Source organism: Hyla sarda, chromosome 7 (assembly GCF_029499605.1).
Source record: "Hyla sarda isolate aHylSar1 chromosome 7, aHylSar1.hap1, whole genome shotgun sequence".
NCBI classification, from domain to species: domain Eukaryota; kingdom Metazoa; phylum Chordata; class Amphibia; order Anura; family Hylidae; genus Hyla; species Hyla sarda.
The window spans coordinates 59,558,389-59,577,530 of NC_079195.1; the positions used below are offsets into that span (position 1 = coordinate 59,558,389).

Below are 19,142 nucleotides of genomic sequence, written 5' to 3' on the forward strand. Positions count from 1 at the left end.
ATAAGCAATCATATGGATTTTTAGGTGCAAAATTGAAAGGGTTATGATTTTTAAAAGGTAAGAAGGAAAAAACGAAAGTGGAAAAACGCTCAGTCCTTAAGGAGTTAACCTATGTGTCCAGGTTGTGTTTAAATAAATAAAAAGAGACCTCTACTTACCTCCCTCAATCCTCCCTACAGCCTCCAATATTGGTGCCCAGTCTCCGCCACACTTCACTTCCCAGAGCTGCAGACAGTATGTCACATAAACACACAGCCAATCACTGTCCATAGCAGTGTCACTCCTCAGCTAGTGACTCACTGAGCGGCGATGTGACCTTCAGTCTGCTGTTCTGGGAAGTGTGGCAGAGACTGCGCACGGATACTGGAGGCTGGGGGGTGGGGAGGTGAGTAGAGGCTTTTTTTAAAAGGTTAGTTAAAAAAAAATAATAAATTGCTGGATAACCCCTTGTATACGTGGAAAACTTTTTTTTTACTTTCAATAGTTTTTTATTGGTTTTAAAACATAAAAGAAACAAGTAACCACAGTGTTACATAAACATATATCAGCAAGTATTCCGACGCTGTCATCTCCCTGTATCCCCCAACTGTTTGGGGCCAGGTGCACACAAATTACAGAATACAACATTAACAGTGTACAACAAATCTGTCCGTCTTTTTCCTCTATCATAGCATACTGGGAAGCCTTCACTGCTGTTTTAATCTTCATTTTCAAGTCGTGCTTTGCTACTTTTAGGAACATGTGTCACAATGGGCTTAAATGCTAATTTCTATAATTTTGTAATGATTTATGTCAAAGGTATGCTTCTTAGTAGGCATCTTTATTTTGGTATCCCCAGTAGGAGGCTCCCTCTCTGCTCCTTATGCTAGAAAAGCTCCCTCAATCAACTTTTATGCTGTAAGCAGATGCTGCCCAACCCGACCATCTGATATGGAATTTAGCTAACGATCCCGAACCTCTGGCCAGTGTGTATTCAAACGCATAGGTCAAATTAAGTCTATCTACTACCATTGTGCGTGTAGGTATCGAGGCAGTCTTCCAGCATCTAGTCAGTGCTATTTTTGCTATTATACAAAAAATACAAAAGAAATCCCTCATTGCATGCGGTATTTCATGCACACCTACAAAAAGGAGTACCAGCTGTGGAGACCAATGCACTCTAGCTCTCTGAATCTCTGTCAACAGCGCTCTGCAGTCCTCCCAGAATGGTTTTATGAGAGGGAATTTCCACAGTATGTGGACCAATGTTCCTTTCTGGTCGCAGCCTCTCCAACATGTATTAGTAGAGCCCGGATAGGCTAGCGCTACTTTGTCCGGCGTGAAATACCATCTTAAAATGGTTTTGTAAGCTGATTCTATGTGTGAGGAACACTGCAGAGCCCTGTGAATACCTCGGAAAGCCCTCTGCCATTCCCCAATTGGTATAACAATGCTCAAGTCTCTCTCCCACAGTCTAAGCGGATAAGATTTATTGCAAGTGTTCGTTTGAGTGTATAGTAAATATAGTGGCGAGAGCCCTTTTATCTGAGAAGCTACATATGTAAGGGTGGTAGGATTCATGGAGATCTGAGTCGGTTTCAATGATCCCAGATAATGACGAATTCTAAGAAATTTATAAAAATCAGTGCTGGGTAGATTGTACTTCTTCTGTATGTCCCCAAATGTCATTAGTCCATACTCCTCATATAGCTGTCCAATTGTGTTAATATTAGCTTTGATCCAGTTTGACAGGTCTATATCCCGTATGGAAGCTTGAACAAACGTCAACGGTAGGCTCAAGGGGCTCATGTCCACCCGGCCTTCCACTTTCGATAGGTAACTGGACCACGCTCTCAGAGAGGCGCGAACCATAGGGTTACGGATAGTCGGGACCTCTACATTCCATGCTGGTGTGTATAAAACGTCATGCAGTGAAAATGGATCAACCGATAAACTCTCTATCTTCACCCAAGGGGGGGGGGGGGGGGGGGGGGGAGGACGACCACCAATGTCGCAAGAAGGATACCAATGTGGATACATAATATCCTTTTATATCTGGAGATCCCAAACCTCCTGCTAATTTAGATTTGGCCATAATAGCTGCATTTAAGTGGGGTTTCTTACCGGCCCAAATAAATCTAGAGAGAATAGATGTGGCCTTCCTAAAAAAAGATTCTGGTATGTGAATTGGCATCGTGCGAAACAAATACAGTAACTTCGGCAGTAAAAACATCTTGAACGCCGCTATGCGGCCCATCCAAGATATCTCCATCGAAGAGTATTTATGTACTGCAGAGGTCAAGTCCGATAATAGTGGTTCATAATTTAGAGCATATAAAAGGGAGTGTGGCGAAGCCAAGTTGACTCCCAGGTATTTAATGCTATTTGGGCACCATTCAAAGCTATATGTAGACTTCAAGGACTGCATAATACAAGGTGAAAGATTCAGTGGGAGTGCTTGCGTCTTGTTTGTATTTAAATGATAATAGGAAAGCACTCCATATTCCTCTATAGTTTTCATGACCTCCGAGAGAGAGGACAGTGGGTTGGTCAGGGATAGTATAACATCGTCTGCATATAAAGAAATGAGGTGCGAAACACCAGCTATATCCACTCCAGATATATTATCGTTTAACCTAAGGGCCTGGGCCAGGGGTTCAATGGACAGGATGTATATTAGAGGAGAGAGGGGGCAGCCCTGTCTCGAGCCATTTGTGATCAAAAATTCCCTAGATAGGGAACCATTTGCCAATACTCTGGCTGTGGGACAGGAATAAAGAGAGGAAATAGCAGTGAGAATAGGACCTACGATACCCATCTGCTGTAGGACCGAGAAGGCAAACGACCAACGGAGTCGGTCGAATGCCTTCTCGGCGTCCAGGGCTAGGACCAAAGCCGGGGTGCCCTCAATTTCTAGATTATAAAAAACATTCAGGAGCCTACGTGTGTTATCTGACGTTTGTCTTCCAGCTACAAACCCTGCTTGGTCTGAGCTAATTATGGACGGTAATACAGCAGCCAATCTAGAAGCTAAAAGTTTCGCTAGGATCTTTATATCTTGATTTAATAAAGATATAGGGCGATAATTTTGCGGTGCATCTACAGATTTACCGGGCTTTGGTAGAGTGGTTATAAGGGCCTGTAAATTTTCCCTGGGTAATTTCCCAGTCAGCATAGCTGTCTGGCAGAATTTAAGCAGATATGGGGATAAGTGTATAGCGTATTTTTTATAATATAAGCTAGAAAAACCATCGGGTCCGGGTGCTTTCCCTACTGGTAAAGATCTTATGGTATCTAACAGTTCTTGATGACTAATCTCCACATTAATCGCCTGTATTTGTCCCTTTGTAAGAGAAGGCAAGTTTAATTTAGCCAAATAATGTTGAATAGCTGGCATTGGGTCAGTCTCAGGCAGTGCCTGATCTCCTAAGTTATATAAATGGGAATAAAAGGTTGCAAAACCATCTGCAATGTCAGCCGGGGTATATAACTTAGTTTGCGAAGTGGGGTGTACTAGAAAGGGTATTCGGGATTTAATTTGTCATTTTTTAAGTCGTTGGGCTAGCAGCTTACCTGCTTTGTTATCTTGAGCATAATAACGTGCTTGTAACTTTCGGTGTGCTTTTTCATATGTGTGTAAAAATAAACTGCGAAGTTCCTGCCGTATAGAAAAAAGAGAAGAAGCAGTTAATGTGGAAGGAGAGGAAATATTCTCCCGTTCCGCTATTTGTAGGCGGGACAAGACATCTTTTAGTTTACTATCTCTTAGTTTTTTTTAGTATGGAACTGTATTTAATACAGAGACCCCTAATAACTGCTTTATGGCAGTTCCAGAGGGAAACAGGACTGTCTACCGTAGTATCGTTTATGTGAAAATATTCAGTTATATCTTTTTCAAGCCTTCCAGAATATTCACAATGTGATAATAAAAAAGGGTTAAGTCGCCATGAGTGTGCACGGGGGGAGGACATAGTGTCTTTCAATTCCATGGATATAGCTGCGTGGTCCGACCACTGAATAGTTTCTAAAGTAGTACCGTAACTGAATTTAGTAAAGATGCATCAATCAAAAACATATCCACTCTAGAATAAGAATTATGTGCAGCTGAATAGAAAGAAAACGATTTGTCTGTGCCATGTTCAATTCTCCATGGGTCATATAATTCCCTCTCCCATGCCCACCTGGCCAGAACTGAGGAAGACGCTCTAGTATGTGAAGTAGTGTCTAGAGCGGGATCCCACACTGAATTATAGTCACCCCCGAGTATCAGTGACCCCCACGTTTGTTTCATTATCCTCCTGTAAAGTGAATTGAGAAAACCCAACTGTCCTGTGTTAGGAGCGTATAATGAGACCAAAGTTAACGGGATATTATTAGTCGTGCATCTCAAAATGACATATCTACCTTTTGTATCAGTATAAACTTCTTTCAGCTGGAAAGCTACTGTGTTTTTAATTGCTATCAAGGAACCCCTGGACTTAGTTTTGTAGTGAGATTGAAAAATATGTGGATAAGCCGTGTGCTTCAGTCTAAAGGCGTCCCTTGAGAGCAAGTGCGTTTCCTGAGCAAATATCACATCACTTCTAAGCGCCTGTGCCTCTTTCCAGAAATATGAGCGTTTACAAGGTGTATTAAGCCCATTAGCATTGATACTACCAATGCGGATCCCCATTGGACCAGCATAATTCAGCTATATAATTAAGTTGAGTGCCTAGGTAACGGGGAGGGGTGTGTGTCTCCCAGCAAGCACCCACACCTCTACAGTGCAGAAACAAAGCATCACTAACGAAGGCATGAGCAACATTTAAGCGACTTAGACAGAAAAAAACTTTCACCATAAAGAAAAACATAAAATAAGAAAAACACACGAGCCATAGGCCCAACTCAGAAGAGCCCAAAAAACGAAGTAGGGCAACAGTCCAGTCCGAAGCCATAAGTGGACCTACACAGCCCTCCCGAACCTGCAGATAGTAAAATGATTTCAGTCACCAACTTCAGCTAGGCCACAGCCCATTCTTTTCGTAACTTGGGAGCCGAGTTGGTAGATCTAGATGGTCTGCCTTGTATTGGAGGTAAGTTCCATGATGAGAGGAGAGATTGTCCTTCGGACTCTGAGCGAATGACATGAGTTTTATTGTCCCTTCGTACCAACAAACGAGCAGGAAATCCCCATCTGTATGCGATATTTGCCGACCGGAGGGCCAGAGTGATGGGTTGCAATAGGCGTCTCGCTTGCATTGTTGCCGCAGACAGATCTGCATACACTGCCACCTGGTGGTAGGGGGCAGGGAGTCCATTATTTTTCCTGGAGTACTCCATAATTTTTTCTTTTATGGTAAAAAAATGGACCCTTGCTAATATATCTCTTGGGACCGATTCGTCCAAGTGGCGGGGTTTAGGTATCCGATGAGCTCTGTCAACCTCCAGCTCCTGAGGTGTACAATCTGGTAGCACAGTTTGGATTAAGGAGCGTACATATGAAGGAATGTCCATAGGCTGTATCGACTCCGGGACCCCTCTTAATTTAAGGTTGTTGCGGCGACTCCTGTCCTCCAGGTCAGCTATCTTTTCTCTTAGCATAACTACCTCCTCCTCCAACTCTGTATGGGAGTCTATTAGTATGTTGTGAGATTCAGAGAATTCCTCCATCTTGTTTTCAAGGTGATCTATCCGCCCACCGAGTTCATCTATTGTGCTGTTTAGTGGGGATATTGTTTTTTGCATATCTTGTAAAAAGGTCTGCCTCAGTATCAGTAGCATATTTTTCATGGCAGTGTCTGTCAGTGGCGCTCCAGACACCTCCAGTGAGCCAAGAGCACCAAGTTCCTCCACCTCCCCCTCCTTAGCATCCAGCAAGCCCTGTACCTCAGCTCTGGGTGATGTGGAAGCTGCCTCCTGCGATGAGCCGAGTTCTGGTGTCGCAGCTGGAGGAGGGGAGGCCGGATCCAGCAGTGCAGGCCCCGCTCCTTTTCCATGCAGGCTCCCCGAACGGAGCGCCGGACTTTCGCGGCCGCCATCCTCTTTGTGGTTCCTCTCCCTGTTCTTTGCTGCCAAGGAGCTGTGCAGCGCCGGGTCTGACGTGGATCTGCGGGGAGGCAGTTCAACCTGTGTGCGAGGTGGGTCCGGAGAGCGGGGCCGCGATGTTGCTGCGAATGTCCCGGAGTCGGCGCCATCTTGCTCCCTCTGCTTGCTTCTAGTGAAGCTGAATTTAGCTAGAGTCCCTTGTCTTGCGATCCTTTTTCTGCGGCCAGACATGCTGGGTGATGGTTCCCCACTCTTTGAACCAAAAAAAGATCGTGGTGACCGCTTGTTTAGTTGCTTTTTCGGGCTACAGGAACGGAGCTCCTATGCTATGCAGCCATCCACTCCGGCAGCCAGACCACGCCCCGAAAACTTTTTTTTTTAAATGAACTGGTGCCAGAGAGTTAAAGGGTACCTCTCATCAAATAAACTTTTGATATATTTTAGATTAATGAATGTTGAATAACTTTCCAATAGCATGTTAATGAAAAAATATGCTTCTTTCTATTGTATTTTTCCCGATCAGTCCTGTCAGCAAGCATTTCTGACTCATGCTGGAGTCCTAAACACTCAGAGCTGCCAGCCTGCTTTGTTCACAGCCAAACAGGCTGAGAACAAAGCAGGCTGGCAGCTCTGAGTGTTCTCCTTTGTGAACAAAGCAGACTGGCAGCTCGTAGTGTTTAGGACTCCAGCATGAGTCTGAAATGCTTGCTGCCAGGACTGGTAGGGAGACCCCTAGTGGTCATTTCTTCAAAGTGGAAAATTAAATAGAAAGAAGCATATTTTTTAATAACACGCAATTGTGAAGTTAGTCTGCATACATTAATCTATAATATATCAAAAGTTTTTTTGATGCGAGGTACCCTTTAACCCCCTAAGGACGCAGGACGTAAATGTACGTCCTGGTGAGGTGGTACTTAACGCACCAAGACGTACATTTACGTCCTATGCATTTACGTCCTACATTTACGTCCTATGCGCGGCTGATCCCGGCTGCTGATTGCAGCCAGGGACCCGCCGGCAATGGCCGATGCCCGCGATCTCGCGGGCGTCCGCCATTAACCCCTCAGGTGCCGGGATCAATACAGATCCCGGCATCTGCGGCAGTGCGCGATTTGAATGAATGATCGGATCGCCCGCAGCGCTGCTGCGGGGATCCAATCATTCATAACGCCGCACGGAGGTCCCCTCTCCTTCCTCCGTCCGGCTCCCGGCGTCTCCTGCTCTGGTCTGTGATTGAGCAGACCAGAGCAGAAGATGACCGATAATACTGATCTGTTCTATGTCCTATACATAGAACAGATCAGTATTAGCAATCATGGTATTGCTATGAATAGTCCCCTACGGGGACTATTCAAGTGTAAAAAAAAAAATGTAAAAAAAAGTAAAAGTAAAAAAAAAGTGAAAAATCCCCTCCCCCAATAAAAAAGTAAAACGTCCGTTTTTTCCTATTTTACCCCCAAAAAGCGTAAAAAAAAATTTTTATAGACATATTTGGTGTTGCCGCGTGCGTAAATGTCCGAACTATTAAAATAAAATGTTTAATGATCCCGTACGGTGAACGGGGAAAAAAAAAGTCAAAAATTCCTACTTTTTTAATACATTTTATTAAAAAAAATTATAAAAAATGTATTAAAAGTTTTTTATATGCAAATGTGGTATCAAAAAAAAGTACAGATCATGGCGCAAAAAATGAGCCCCCATACCGCCGCTTATACGGAAAAATAAAAAAGTTATAGGTCATCAAAATAAAGGGATTATAAACGTACTAATTTGGTTAAAAAGTTTGTGATTTTTTTTAAGCGCAACAATAATATAAAAGTATGTAATAATGGGTATCATTTTAATCGTATTGACCCTCAGAATAAAGAACACATGTCATTTTTACCATAAATTGTACGGCGTGAAAACAAAACCTTCCAAAATTAGCAAAATTGCATTTTTCGTTTTAATTTCCCCACAAAAATAGTGTTTTTTGGTTGCGCCATACATTTTATGATATAATGAGTGATGTCATTACAAAGGACAACTGGTCACGCAAAAAACAAGCCCTCATACTAGTCTGTGGATGAAAATATAAAAGAGTTATGATTTTTAGAAGGCGAGGAGGAAAAAATGAAAACGTAAAAATTTTATTGTCTGAGTCCTTAAGGCCAAAATGGGCTGAGTCCTTAAGGGGTTAAACAGATTTGTAAATGACTTCTATTAAAAAAATCTTAACCCTTCCAGTACTTATTAGCAGCTGTATGCTACAGAGGAAATTCTTTTATTTTTGAATTTCTTTTTTGTCTTTTCCACAGTGCTCTCTGCTGACACCTCTGTCCGTGTCAGGAACTGTCCAGAGTAGCATAGGTTTGCTATGGGGATTTTCTCCTGCTCTGGACAGTTCCTGATACGGGCATCAGGTATCAGCAGAGAGCACTGTGGATGAGACAAAAAAGAAATTCAAAAATCAAATAATTTCCTCTGTAGCATACAGCTTGCTAATAAGTACTGGAAGGGTAAAGATTTTTTATTAGAAGTAATTTACAGATCTAGGGAGAAAGAAGCCGACACATACGAAATGAAGCGTGAAGTGAAGCACAAGAAGGCACATAGACTGACTCACAAAAGCCTGCAGCGGAGGTGCTCAGCCCGGCAACAGCATTTGGATCCAATGTAGCAAAGAAAGACAGATAGGCGGCACTCACCAGACAGTTGCGTTTATTGCAGTATCTTGGACAGGGTGCAGGTAACAGGCGGGGAAGTAGCGGTTCCAGCTAGAGGAAGTGCGCGAGCCGCACGAAACAACTTGTTCCGGTCTAGCCCCTCCTCCACCGCTACTCCCCCGCCTGTTACCTGCACCCTGTCCAAGAGACTGCAATAAACGCAACAGTCTGGTGAGTGCCGCCTATCTGTCATACTAGTAGAACACTAAGAAAATCCTTAATATTGATGTAAAGCAAACCTGTTGGCCCAGTTCTAAGCAGTTAGAGGTGGAAAAAACTCTACCTACCCCAGGCTGTACCTGATATTGCAGCTCTGCCCCAGACATCACCAGATTTGTCTATATCAGTGTTTCCCAACCAGGGGGCCTCCAGGTATTGCAAAACTACAAGCCCCAACATGCAAACATGCAAAACTACAACTCCCAGCATGCCCGGACAGCCTTTGGCTGTCCGGGCATGCTGGGAGTTGTAGTTTTGCAACCTCTAGAGTAGGGATCGACCGATTATCGGTATGGCCGATATTATCGTCCGATAATCACGATTTTGGGCATTATCGGTATCGGCAATTACCTTGCCGATAATGCCTTGCACCACCCCCACCGCACCGCAACATGGCAAAGCAATGAGACATGGTGTCTATTTGTGAAAAATGGGCTGTTTAGGTAGAGGGAGCACCGGAAACCGGGTTTGCTGTAGGGCTTGGGGGGACATATGTTTCCGAGTGAAAGATGCATGGACGTATAGTCCCTAGAGGATGTGAAATGTGTCCAAGTGTGCCAGAGAATTTATGAAATTTTATTCACGTCTTGGTGACACTAGGGTGTCCCCTGTTCTTCCTGTCCATTAAGTGTCCAGCAGCAGTAATCCTATCAGTTATGCTGTCATCATTTGTTAGATGGAGAGAAACATCTAGCGGCCATCTATTTTGTTTTGTTTTGTTTTATGCGCTATTTAAATACCTACCTAAAACCAATGTGTTTTGTTTTTTATTTTATTTTTAATTTTTTACATTTTATTTTTAATTGACATATAAATACAAATAGATTAATCCACCAAAAACTTTACATTTCACATTCACAATCCCCTACCTTCCCCCTCCCACCCAAAATAAAGGAAAAAGATAACGAAAAAAAAAACCCTCACTCTTCCCACTCCATGCAAATTAGTCTGAAACTATTTAGTCTTCTCCTAGACCCACCAGCCCTCCATTCTTCATACTTCCGAATTTTTAGGACCAATCTCGTCCTACATTAGGGCCACGGCCACCAAAGAGCCCTCTCAATATCGCCACCTTTGCAAGCATAAGAACACGGGTCAGTAACTCTCGAGCCTTCTTAACCTTACTGAGATCTCCTAAAATAACCTCTATTGCCGACCAATCTTTCTTCAAATTCAATGGATCCATGTGTTTTATTTAAACTCCGCTAAATTGTATCCTTTAAAGGCACTAATAAAAGTAACGTTTTAGGCACACCTTTGAGCACATTATTAGTTGTTCTAAAATGTTCTGATATCTTAGATTAGAGCTAGATAATGTTAGTTTTTTTTTTTTTTTTTTTTTTGTTTCTAGTTGTAATCTGGTTAATTTTTAGTGCATTATTATGGGGGTAGCCATCTTGTCTGGGCTTTTTTTGTTTTTTTTTGTTAGTTTTTTTCTCTTTTCTTTCTCACAGCCTTTCCCTTGTCTTCCTAGCTTTGTTAGAACGGTCCCCCAACAATAAATTGACCACAGGTCCTACCAATAAGAACACCCGGTGGTCCACTGAAATCTGTTGGGTTAAATCCTCATTATTTATAATGATGTATATGCATTGATTTGTGTTTAGACGTTCTTTTCCTTGGTTAATGGATGAGGGTCTCAATGGGGGATCTCTTTGTTGACTTAGAATTTCCTAGTAGGATATTTAATACTGGGTTTTTAAACCCCTTTTGTTTTCTATCAGTCTTTTGTTCTCCTTGTTTCTCATTGTTCTCTTGATTTTTCTGCCTGCAGAGCTGGAGCGTCCATTGACAGAGCCACAGATACGTGTGGTTTGTAAGCAGACCCTGGAAGCCCTTGTATATTTACATGACAACAAAGTTATCCACCGAGATCTGAAAGCGGGAAACATACTCCTGACCCTTGATGGCGACGTCAAGCTGGGTAAGTATCTATATACAGATATGTCCCCAGGGGATCCATGATGTGATACCTCCACAAATGTTTGAAGGAGTCTTTGAGCAATGTTGAGGGATCCATGCAATGTAAAGTACAGGACAGTGGTCTACAACCTGCAGACCTCCAGATGTTGCAAAACTACAACACCCAGCATGCCTGGACAGCCAACGGCTGTCCGGGCATGCTGGGAGTTGTAGTATTGCAACATCTGGAGGTCCGCAGGTTGAAGACCACTGGTATAGGAAGTTATACTCGCGTGTCCCCGCCGCTCCGAACAGTCACCGCTGCCCGGGATGTCTCCTTCCATCGCTGTCGCCGCATCCCCGGGGTGTAACCGACACTCCGGCAAGGCCTCTGCTTCCCCGGCATCCTCGCTCTGCGTCTCCGCCATCACGTCGCTACACACGCCGCTCCTATTGGATGACGGGACGGCGTGTGCATCGACGTGATGACGACGATCGAGAGAGCCGACGATGCAGGGGATCCCGAAGAGGATGTGCCGGAGCCCCAAGGACAGGTAAGTGATAGTCAGCGGACCATACTGGGCACCGTAAACGGCTATCCGGCAGCAGCTGACGAAGTCTGCGCTTCCGGATAGCCGTTTATGCGATGGTCCCGACATACAAAAGCATCGTATGTTGATGCTGCCTTCAACATGCGATGGCCTCTCAGAGGCCATCGTATGTTGAAATGATCGTATGTCGAGGCCATCGTAGGTCGGGGGGGTCACTGTACAGCCGCCGTTTCCACATGGGATCCATGATGTGATACCTCCACAAATGTTTGAAGGAGTCTTTGAGCAACAAAGAAGGTTCTTATATAAGTCATTTTCCTTCCTCAAGAATTGCTTAGTTGGCTCCTTCTTTTGGCAAAAGGAGCTTCATACATGTAAAGCACTTTAGAGGCCGTATCTGCACCAATGGGCTCCTATGTCCAAACCTTCAGTCTTTGTAATGTTTCGTATGAAAGACGTCTTGCTTGTTTCCCATAAACTGTAATGTACAAAACCTTTAACTGCTTTTTGTCTGCTATTGTAACCCACATGGCCAAATTCTTATATATTATTATTTTTTGGGACTTTAATATGGTATGTTTACATGTCAAGAGGAAGAAAAATATCACAAAGACATAGCTTGTTAGACTGTTAGTGTCCATGCACACTAGAGGATTTCTAAACTAATAAACTAATTCAATTTATAAATTCCATTGGTTTTAATGAGATTCCGCTGCACTATGCGCACTGCAGAATTCATGCAGGGGAAGTCCAAACTTTGCAATTAGAATGAACACGTTTGTTCTTTTGGTGAAATCCCCATTACATTGCTGTCAATGGGGATTGCACATATCCTAGGGGTCCTAGCTCCGACTATTGATTCAGGCTGGGCCACAGTGTCTGCCCGAAGGGTCTCGGATGCAGATTCTCTACTGTGCATGGGCCCTTAGAGTGTGTTCACAAAGAGGAAAACACAGAGGAAAACGTCCTCGCTGAAATTCTGGGGCAGAGAATCGGTTTTCTGCTCCATGCTAAAATAAAGCAAAACCGGGGACCACAGTGGAACCAGAAGTTGTCTTTATCTCACTGTCCTAACACTCTTGTGGACGGTCAGTTTTTCAACAAGAACCTTAGAAATGATTTATGTGATGAAGCATGTATACTTCCTTTACAGCTGACTTTGGAGTGTCTGCTAAGAACACCAGAACAATACAGAGAAGAGATTCATTCATTGGCACGCCATACTGGTATGTGTGATGTATTCTGAACATTTCTTTACTACTATGTGTCATTGTAATCGCTGTGCTTTGGTGTTCTACATCATGGCGCTAAGGGCATGTTCAGCCCTGCGTGTCCTGAGCGTGCAGAGCCCTGCTTGTCCTGAGCGTGCAGAGCCCTGCTTGTCCTGAGCGTGCAGAGCCCTGCTTGTCCTGAGGGGGCGCAGAGCCCTGCTTGTCCTGAGGGGGCGCAGAGCCCTGCTTGTCCTGAGGGGGCGCAGAGCCCTGCTTGTCCTGAGGGGGCGCAGAGCCCTGCTTGTCCTGAGGGGGCGCAGAGCCCTGCTTGTCCTGAGGGGGCGCAGAGCCCTGCTTGTCCTGATTGTGTTTGGATGCTGTAAATGCATTTCTCTTTCTCTCACTTTGCTCAATAGGATGGCGCCAGAAGTGGTGATGTGCGAGACTTCGAAGGACAAGCCGTATGACTTTAAAGCTGACATATGGTCTCTTGGTGTTACTTTAATCGAGATGGCTCAGATCGAGCCCCCACATCATGAATTAAATCCTATGCGGGTCTTGTTGAAGATTGCAAAGTCAGAGCCTCCAACATTAGCACAGCCATCAAGATGGTAAGTGACTTGATCGTAGAAAATGCTTGCTGTGTATATGGCTTCATAACTACAGACCAGTCTGAGTGCCCGTGGTGACCCCTCTTCACAGTCAAAAGTGCCTAAAAGGGACATGTGAAGAAAATGGTCAGTCTGAACCCCAGTTTCTTTTACATCATGTAGATGGCCGGGTGCATACACGTCACTTAACTGGGAAAGAGATGACACCAGGATGCACTGTGGGAAGAAGACAAAGGGAGGAGGGGGAATGCAGTATGATGTTCTGGGCATGTTCTGCTGGGAAGCCTTGGGTCCTTGCATTTCGATTGATTTTGGTCTGACTGGTACCATCTATCTAAACCTTGTACAGACTGAATTCCCCCCGGCAGAGGAATTTCCTGCTGGCGGTGGCCTCTTTTAGCATCTAAAGCAAAAGCTCTTTAAGAGTGAGGAACATGACCGAGCATAAGGTGTTGACTTATTCCCAAGATCATAATCTGATTGAACATCTGTGGGTTGTGATGGAAAAACCAGTCTGATCTATGGAGGCCGCACCTCACAACTTTCAGGACTCGCAGGATTGGCTTCTGATATTTCTGTGCCAGATATGTTATTTTAGCAGCACAAGGGGAACTAGCAGGCAGGTGGTTTTCATTTTATGTCAGTGCATATAGCAGCCATGGTATGTTTGAAGACCCATATGTGTACAAAAGACTCACAGCACAGGGAGCTTATGGGATTTGTATTCTAAAAGAAGGCCTCATCTTCTCACAGATTTGTGTTCCTGAGAGCTCTTCACTACTTCTTTATGCAAATTGCAATTTCTCACTTTGCCAAGTGTGGAGAAAACCCATTCATATGAGAGGGAACTGCCAGAACTAGAGAACTACTTATTGTTTCCCAAAACAATTCTCACATCCGTGGTATTGTCAGCCTGCAGGGGGCAGAGGATGAGACAGAGAAAGACAGTGGGGCTCCTGAGGGACAGATGGGTAGGGAGGGAAAGGAAATATACAGTTGGATACACCTGAATACCTAAAATGGCTGGCACTCACTCTCCGCCTGTCTAGCTGCTTCTCCAAGGTTATTTTTGGCAAGATTAAAAGAATATAGTGTATATATGAAAAGACAATTAAGTACCATGCTAGACAGACCTAATATTCCAAAAGGGGTCAAAAAGGGATCCGGGGAACTATAGACCTGTAGGTTTAACATCTGTTGTGGGTACAATATTTGAGGGGTTTCTGAGAGATTCTGTTTTGGAATATCTTAAAGAAAATAACCTAACATAGCACAAACATGGGTTAATGCCGGATCGGTCCTGTCCAACTAATCTTATCAGCTTCTATGAGGAGGTCATTTTATAGATTGGATCGGGGTGAAGCTGTGGATATTGTGTATCTGAACTTTTCTAAGGCATATGATACTGTGCCACAAAAAAAAAAAAAAAAAAAAAAAAAATATATATATATATATATATATATATATATATATATATATAAATAAATAAACTCAGTAGCCCTGATTTACTAATCTCAACACGACTCTTTTTGTCTGGTTGTGCGACCAAATTTGTTTCGCATAGCCCATGTGACACTGTGTGCGACACAATTTCCCGACAAAAGATATCATCACTCAAAGTGTTTGTTTTTTTAAACCCATCAAAATGGACGTGGTTATCCCAAAAAGGGGCGTGTTCCCGACAAAAAAGAAAAAACACTCGGAGTATGATTAAAAACTCACAGGAAAACCTGACAGCTCTGAGCTGAGAGATGTACGATGTATTGTACTTTCATTTTCAAATTCCCCGCCAGGATCCCTGAATGGCCAGTACTGAAGAGCCATTCAGGGATCCCGGCGGGGTTCTCAAATAGAAGAGTTGCGGTGGGGAAAGATATGTAGAATCGCTGGGGGATTTGTGTATGTCTGGCTCCCCTCAGCTTCTATATATCTTGCCCCCTGATGCGCTATATGTCTTGTCCCCCGGCGCGTATATATATATATATATATATATATAAGTAAAAACACAAAGGGAGCCAGCACTGGATGACCACTGGGGATGTGCCCGTAATCCACCCGAACGCCAAAGACGGGTACACTTCACAATCCCTCCAAAGGAAACAGCAGCAATCGCCAGGTCCAGTATAGTAGCAAACTGATATTTATTGCATCAATAACAGTAACGTTTCGGCTAAAAGTGAGCCTTTCTCAAGCATAGTGCAAATAGCAATGAATCAAACTTATATATATAGTGAAGGAACATGATTGGTGACAATACAGGTGCATTACATTAATCATTAGACATTGTGTCCACCCTCCACCCATGATTGTGTAGATGGGCGGTCATGTGATATCAAATCTGTCAAAATGTCAAATAACAGACTTAAACTCTATAAATATTAACATTATTACTTCCCCACATGGAGCGACGGAGTCCGCAGGGATCAGCAATTCGTTTCCGACCCTCCGATTGTTGATAGTTGTAACCATTCCCATACATCTGAGTCGCCATCTGTTCGCTCCTCCGTTTGTAAACAAAGGAGCTGCGGCTGCGCGGATCCCACATAGATCTCCGCCCAGCCTTCATTCCATAGTGTCGTCAGTGAACAATCTGCGCATGCGCGGGTGCTCCGTGCATCGATTCTGGCTGTCCTGCAGTGAGTGTACAGAGACCGCTGTCAATAAATGCAGCAGCTCTGTGAACTATATTCACCAGGATCATGGCCAATAGGAATGCTTATAGGACAGGCTGAAAACTGACGGCAATATATAGTGAGAAAAGAAGGGGTTGTGTGTATTCTTCGGTAGAATTGCATAAAGTTCCGTGCGTCTTCTCGCTCCATGTGGGTTAGGTGTGAACAAGGTGTCTAAAAATGATACAAAAATACAAAAAGTTACACAAAGTTAAAATGTAATAAAACCAACGCCTCCCCTCGTTTATCATTATAAAGAAAGTGCTCACGTATTCCTGTACAGAGAAGAATAGAAAAGAGCAAGAGAAAAAGTGAGAAAAATAAAAAGTGTAAATAAACAGCAAAAAAGCAAAAAAAACAAAAAGACAAAAATAAAAAAAATACAAATAAACTATAAAAACAAAGGAACCAAAAAAAATTAATCAGCATAAAGATGAACATAAAAAATAAAAATAAATGTACAAATAAATATGTAAAATAAAAAATAATAAAAAATAAATAAAATATAGAATATAAAAAATAATAAATAAACAAAAAATAAAAAGTAAATAAAATATAAAAAATACAAAATAAAATAAAAAATAAAAATAAAAATAAATAAAGAAAAATAAAAAAATAAAAAAAAATAATAAAAAAATAATAAAATAAAAAAATTAAAAGAATAAATAAAAAATAAATAAAAAATAAAAAATAAGACAGCCAGAATCGATGCACGGAGCACCCGCGCATGCGCAGATTGTTCACTGACGACACTATGGAATGAAGGCTGGGCGGAGATCTATGTGGGATCCGCGCAGCCGCAGCTCCTTTGTTTACAAACGGAGGAGCGAACAGATGGCGACTCAGATGTATGGGAATGGTTACAACTATCAACAATCGGAGGGTCGGAAACGAATTGCTGATCCCTGCGGACTCCGTCGCTCCATGTGGGGAAGTAATAATGTTAATATTTATAGAGTTTAAGTCTGTTATTTGACATTTTGACAGATTTGATATCACATGACCGCCCATCTACCCAATCATGGGTGGAGGGTGGACACAATGTCTAATGATTAATGTAATGCACCTGTATTGTCACCAATCATGTTCCTTCACTACATATATAAGTTTGATTCATTGCTATTTGCACTATGCTTGAGAAAGGCTCACTTTTAGCCGAAACGTTGCTGTTATTGATGCAATAAATATCAGTTTGCTACTATACTGGACCTGGCGATTGCTGCTGTTTCCTTTTGGAGGGAATATATATATATATATATATTCCCCCAGCGCTATCTTATGCCCCCCGCAGCGCATGTGTGTATATATAAATATATATGTATATATATATTCCCCCCACGCTATCGTATGCCCCCAGCAGCGCATATGTATATATGTAATCATAAGCTCCGGCAGCGCTATGATTGATAAGCATTCTATTAGCAGTGTATCTGGCCGGGAAGCCGGCTGCCCGATGCGCTGCTAAAAGAATACTTGTCAATCATAGCGCTTCAGAGGCATATGTGTATAGATGCGCTGTGGGGGCCAGATAATGCTATATGTCTGGTCCCCACTTCGCTTCTATACACATATGCCTCTGAAGCGCTATGATTGACTAGTATTCTTTTAGCAGCGCATCGGGCAGCCGGCTTCTATGCCAGATACGCTGCTAATAGAATGGTATAGCGCAGCAGGGGGGCAAGATATATAGAAGCTGTGGGGAGCCAGACATATACATTCCCCCCAGCAATTCTACATATCTTTCCCCACCGCAGCACTTATATTTGAAAAAAAATAAAAGTAAAAGTACACTGTATATGGCTTGGGAGGAGCATGCCGCCCGCTACCCTGCTTAATAACTCTGTGCGATACAAAAAACTAAACAGATATGGGCGACAGATAACTTCCCTGCGACAGAAAAAAAATAGAAACGGGCGACAGATTAGTAAATCAGGGAGAAAAATACTCGGAATAAACTTGAAATCACTCCAAGATAAACACTCCATTCTTAGTAAATCAGGGCTAGTGTGTGTGTGTGTGTGTGTGTGTGTGTGTGTGTGTATGTGCACAGTGGGGCAAAAAAGTTTTTAGTCAGCCACCAATTGTGCAAGTTCTCCCACTTAAAAAAGAGGAGAGAGGCCTGTAATTTTCATCATAGGTATACCTCAACTATGAGAGACATAATGAGAAAAAAAATCCAGTATTTTGTCACCTACAAACAAGCAAGATTTCTGGCTCTCACAGACCTGTAACTTCTTCTTTAAGAGTCTCCTCTGTCCTCCACTCGTTACCTGTATTAATGCCACCTGTCTCAACTTGTTATCAGTATAAAAGACACCTGTCCGCAACCTCAAACAGTCACACTCTAAACTCCACTGTGGCCAAGACCAAAGAGCTGTCGAAGGACACCAGAAACAAAATTGTAGACCTGCACCAGGCTAGCAAGACTGAATCTGCAATAGGAAAGCAGCTTGGTGTGAAGAAATCAACTGTGGAAGCAATTATTAGTAAGTGGAAAACATACAAGACCACTGATAATCTCTCTCAATCTGGGGCTCCACGCAAGATCTCACCCTGTGGTTTCAAAATGATCACAAGAACGGTGAGCAAAAATCCCAGAACCACACAGGGGGACCTAGTGAATGACCTGCAGAGAGCTGGGACCAAAGTAACAAAGTCTACCATCATTAACACACTACGCCACCAGATGTGTCCCCCTGTTTAAGCCAGTACATGTCCGGTCCGTCTGAAGTTTGCTACAGAGCATTTGGATGATCCAGAAGAGGATTGGGAGAATGTCATATGGTCAGATGAAACCAAAGTAGAACTTTGGTAAAAACTCAACTCGTCGTGTTTGGAGAAGAAAGAATGCTGAGTTGCATCCAAAGAACACCATACCTACTGTGAAGCATGGGGGTGGAAACATTATGCTTTGGGTCTGTTTTTCTGCTAAGGAACCAGGACAACTGATCCATGTAAAGGAAAGAATGAATGGGGCCATGTATCGTAAGATTTTGAGTGAAAACCTCCTTCCATCAGCAAGGGCATTGAAGATGAAACGTGGCTGGGTCTTTCAGCATAACAATGATCCCAAACACACCGCCCAGGCAACAAAGGAGTGGCTTCGTAAGAAGCATTTCAAGGTCCTAGAGTCACCAGATCTCAACCTCGTAGAAAACCTAAGGATAAAACTTACCAGGAAAGGTTAAAGGACCTTAAAGGGGTACTCCGATGTTGAGACATCTTATCCCCTATCCTTTGGGGGGCTGATTCTAACTGGGTGCGGCGT

The 19,142-nt window shown here is 43.1% G+C and overlaps 1 protein-coding gene across 2 annotated transcripts in view; it reads left to right on the top strand.

Moving 5' to 3' along the window:
• The window catches only part of SLK (STE20 like kinase), a 117,606-nt gene that overhangs the window by 48,552 nt on the left and 49,912 nt on the right, over positions 1-19,142 (top strand). For both annotated transcript variants that reach the window (XM_056529166.1, XM_056529167.1), the window contains exons 4-6: positions 10,702-10,851; positions 12,534-12,606; positions 13,008-13,202. In XM_056529166.1, the coding sequence (XP_056385141.1) occupies positions 10,702-10,851; positions 12,534-12,606; positions 13,008-13,202 (418 nt within the window). The remainder of the gene's footprint in view (positions 1-10,701; positions 10,852-12,533; positions 12,607-13,007; positions 13,203-19,142) is intronic.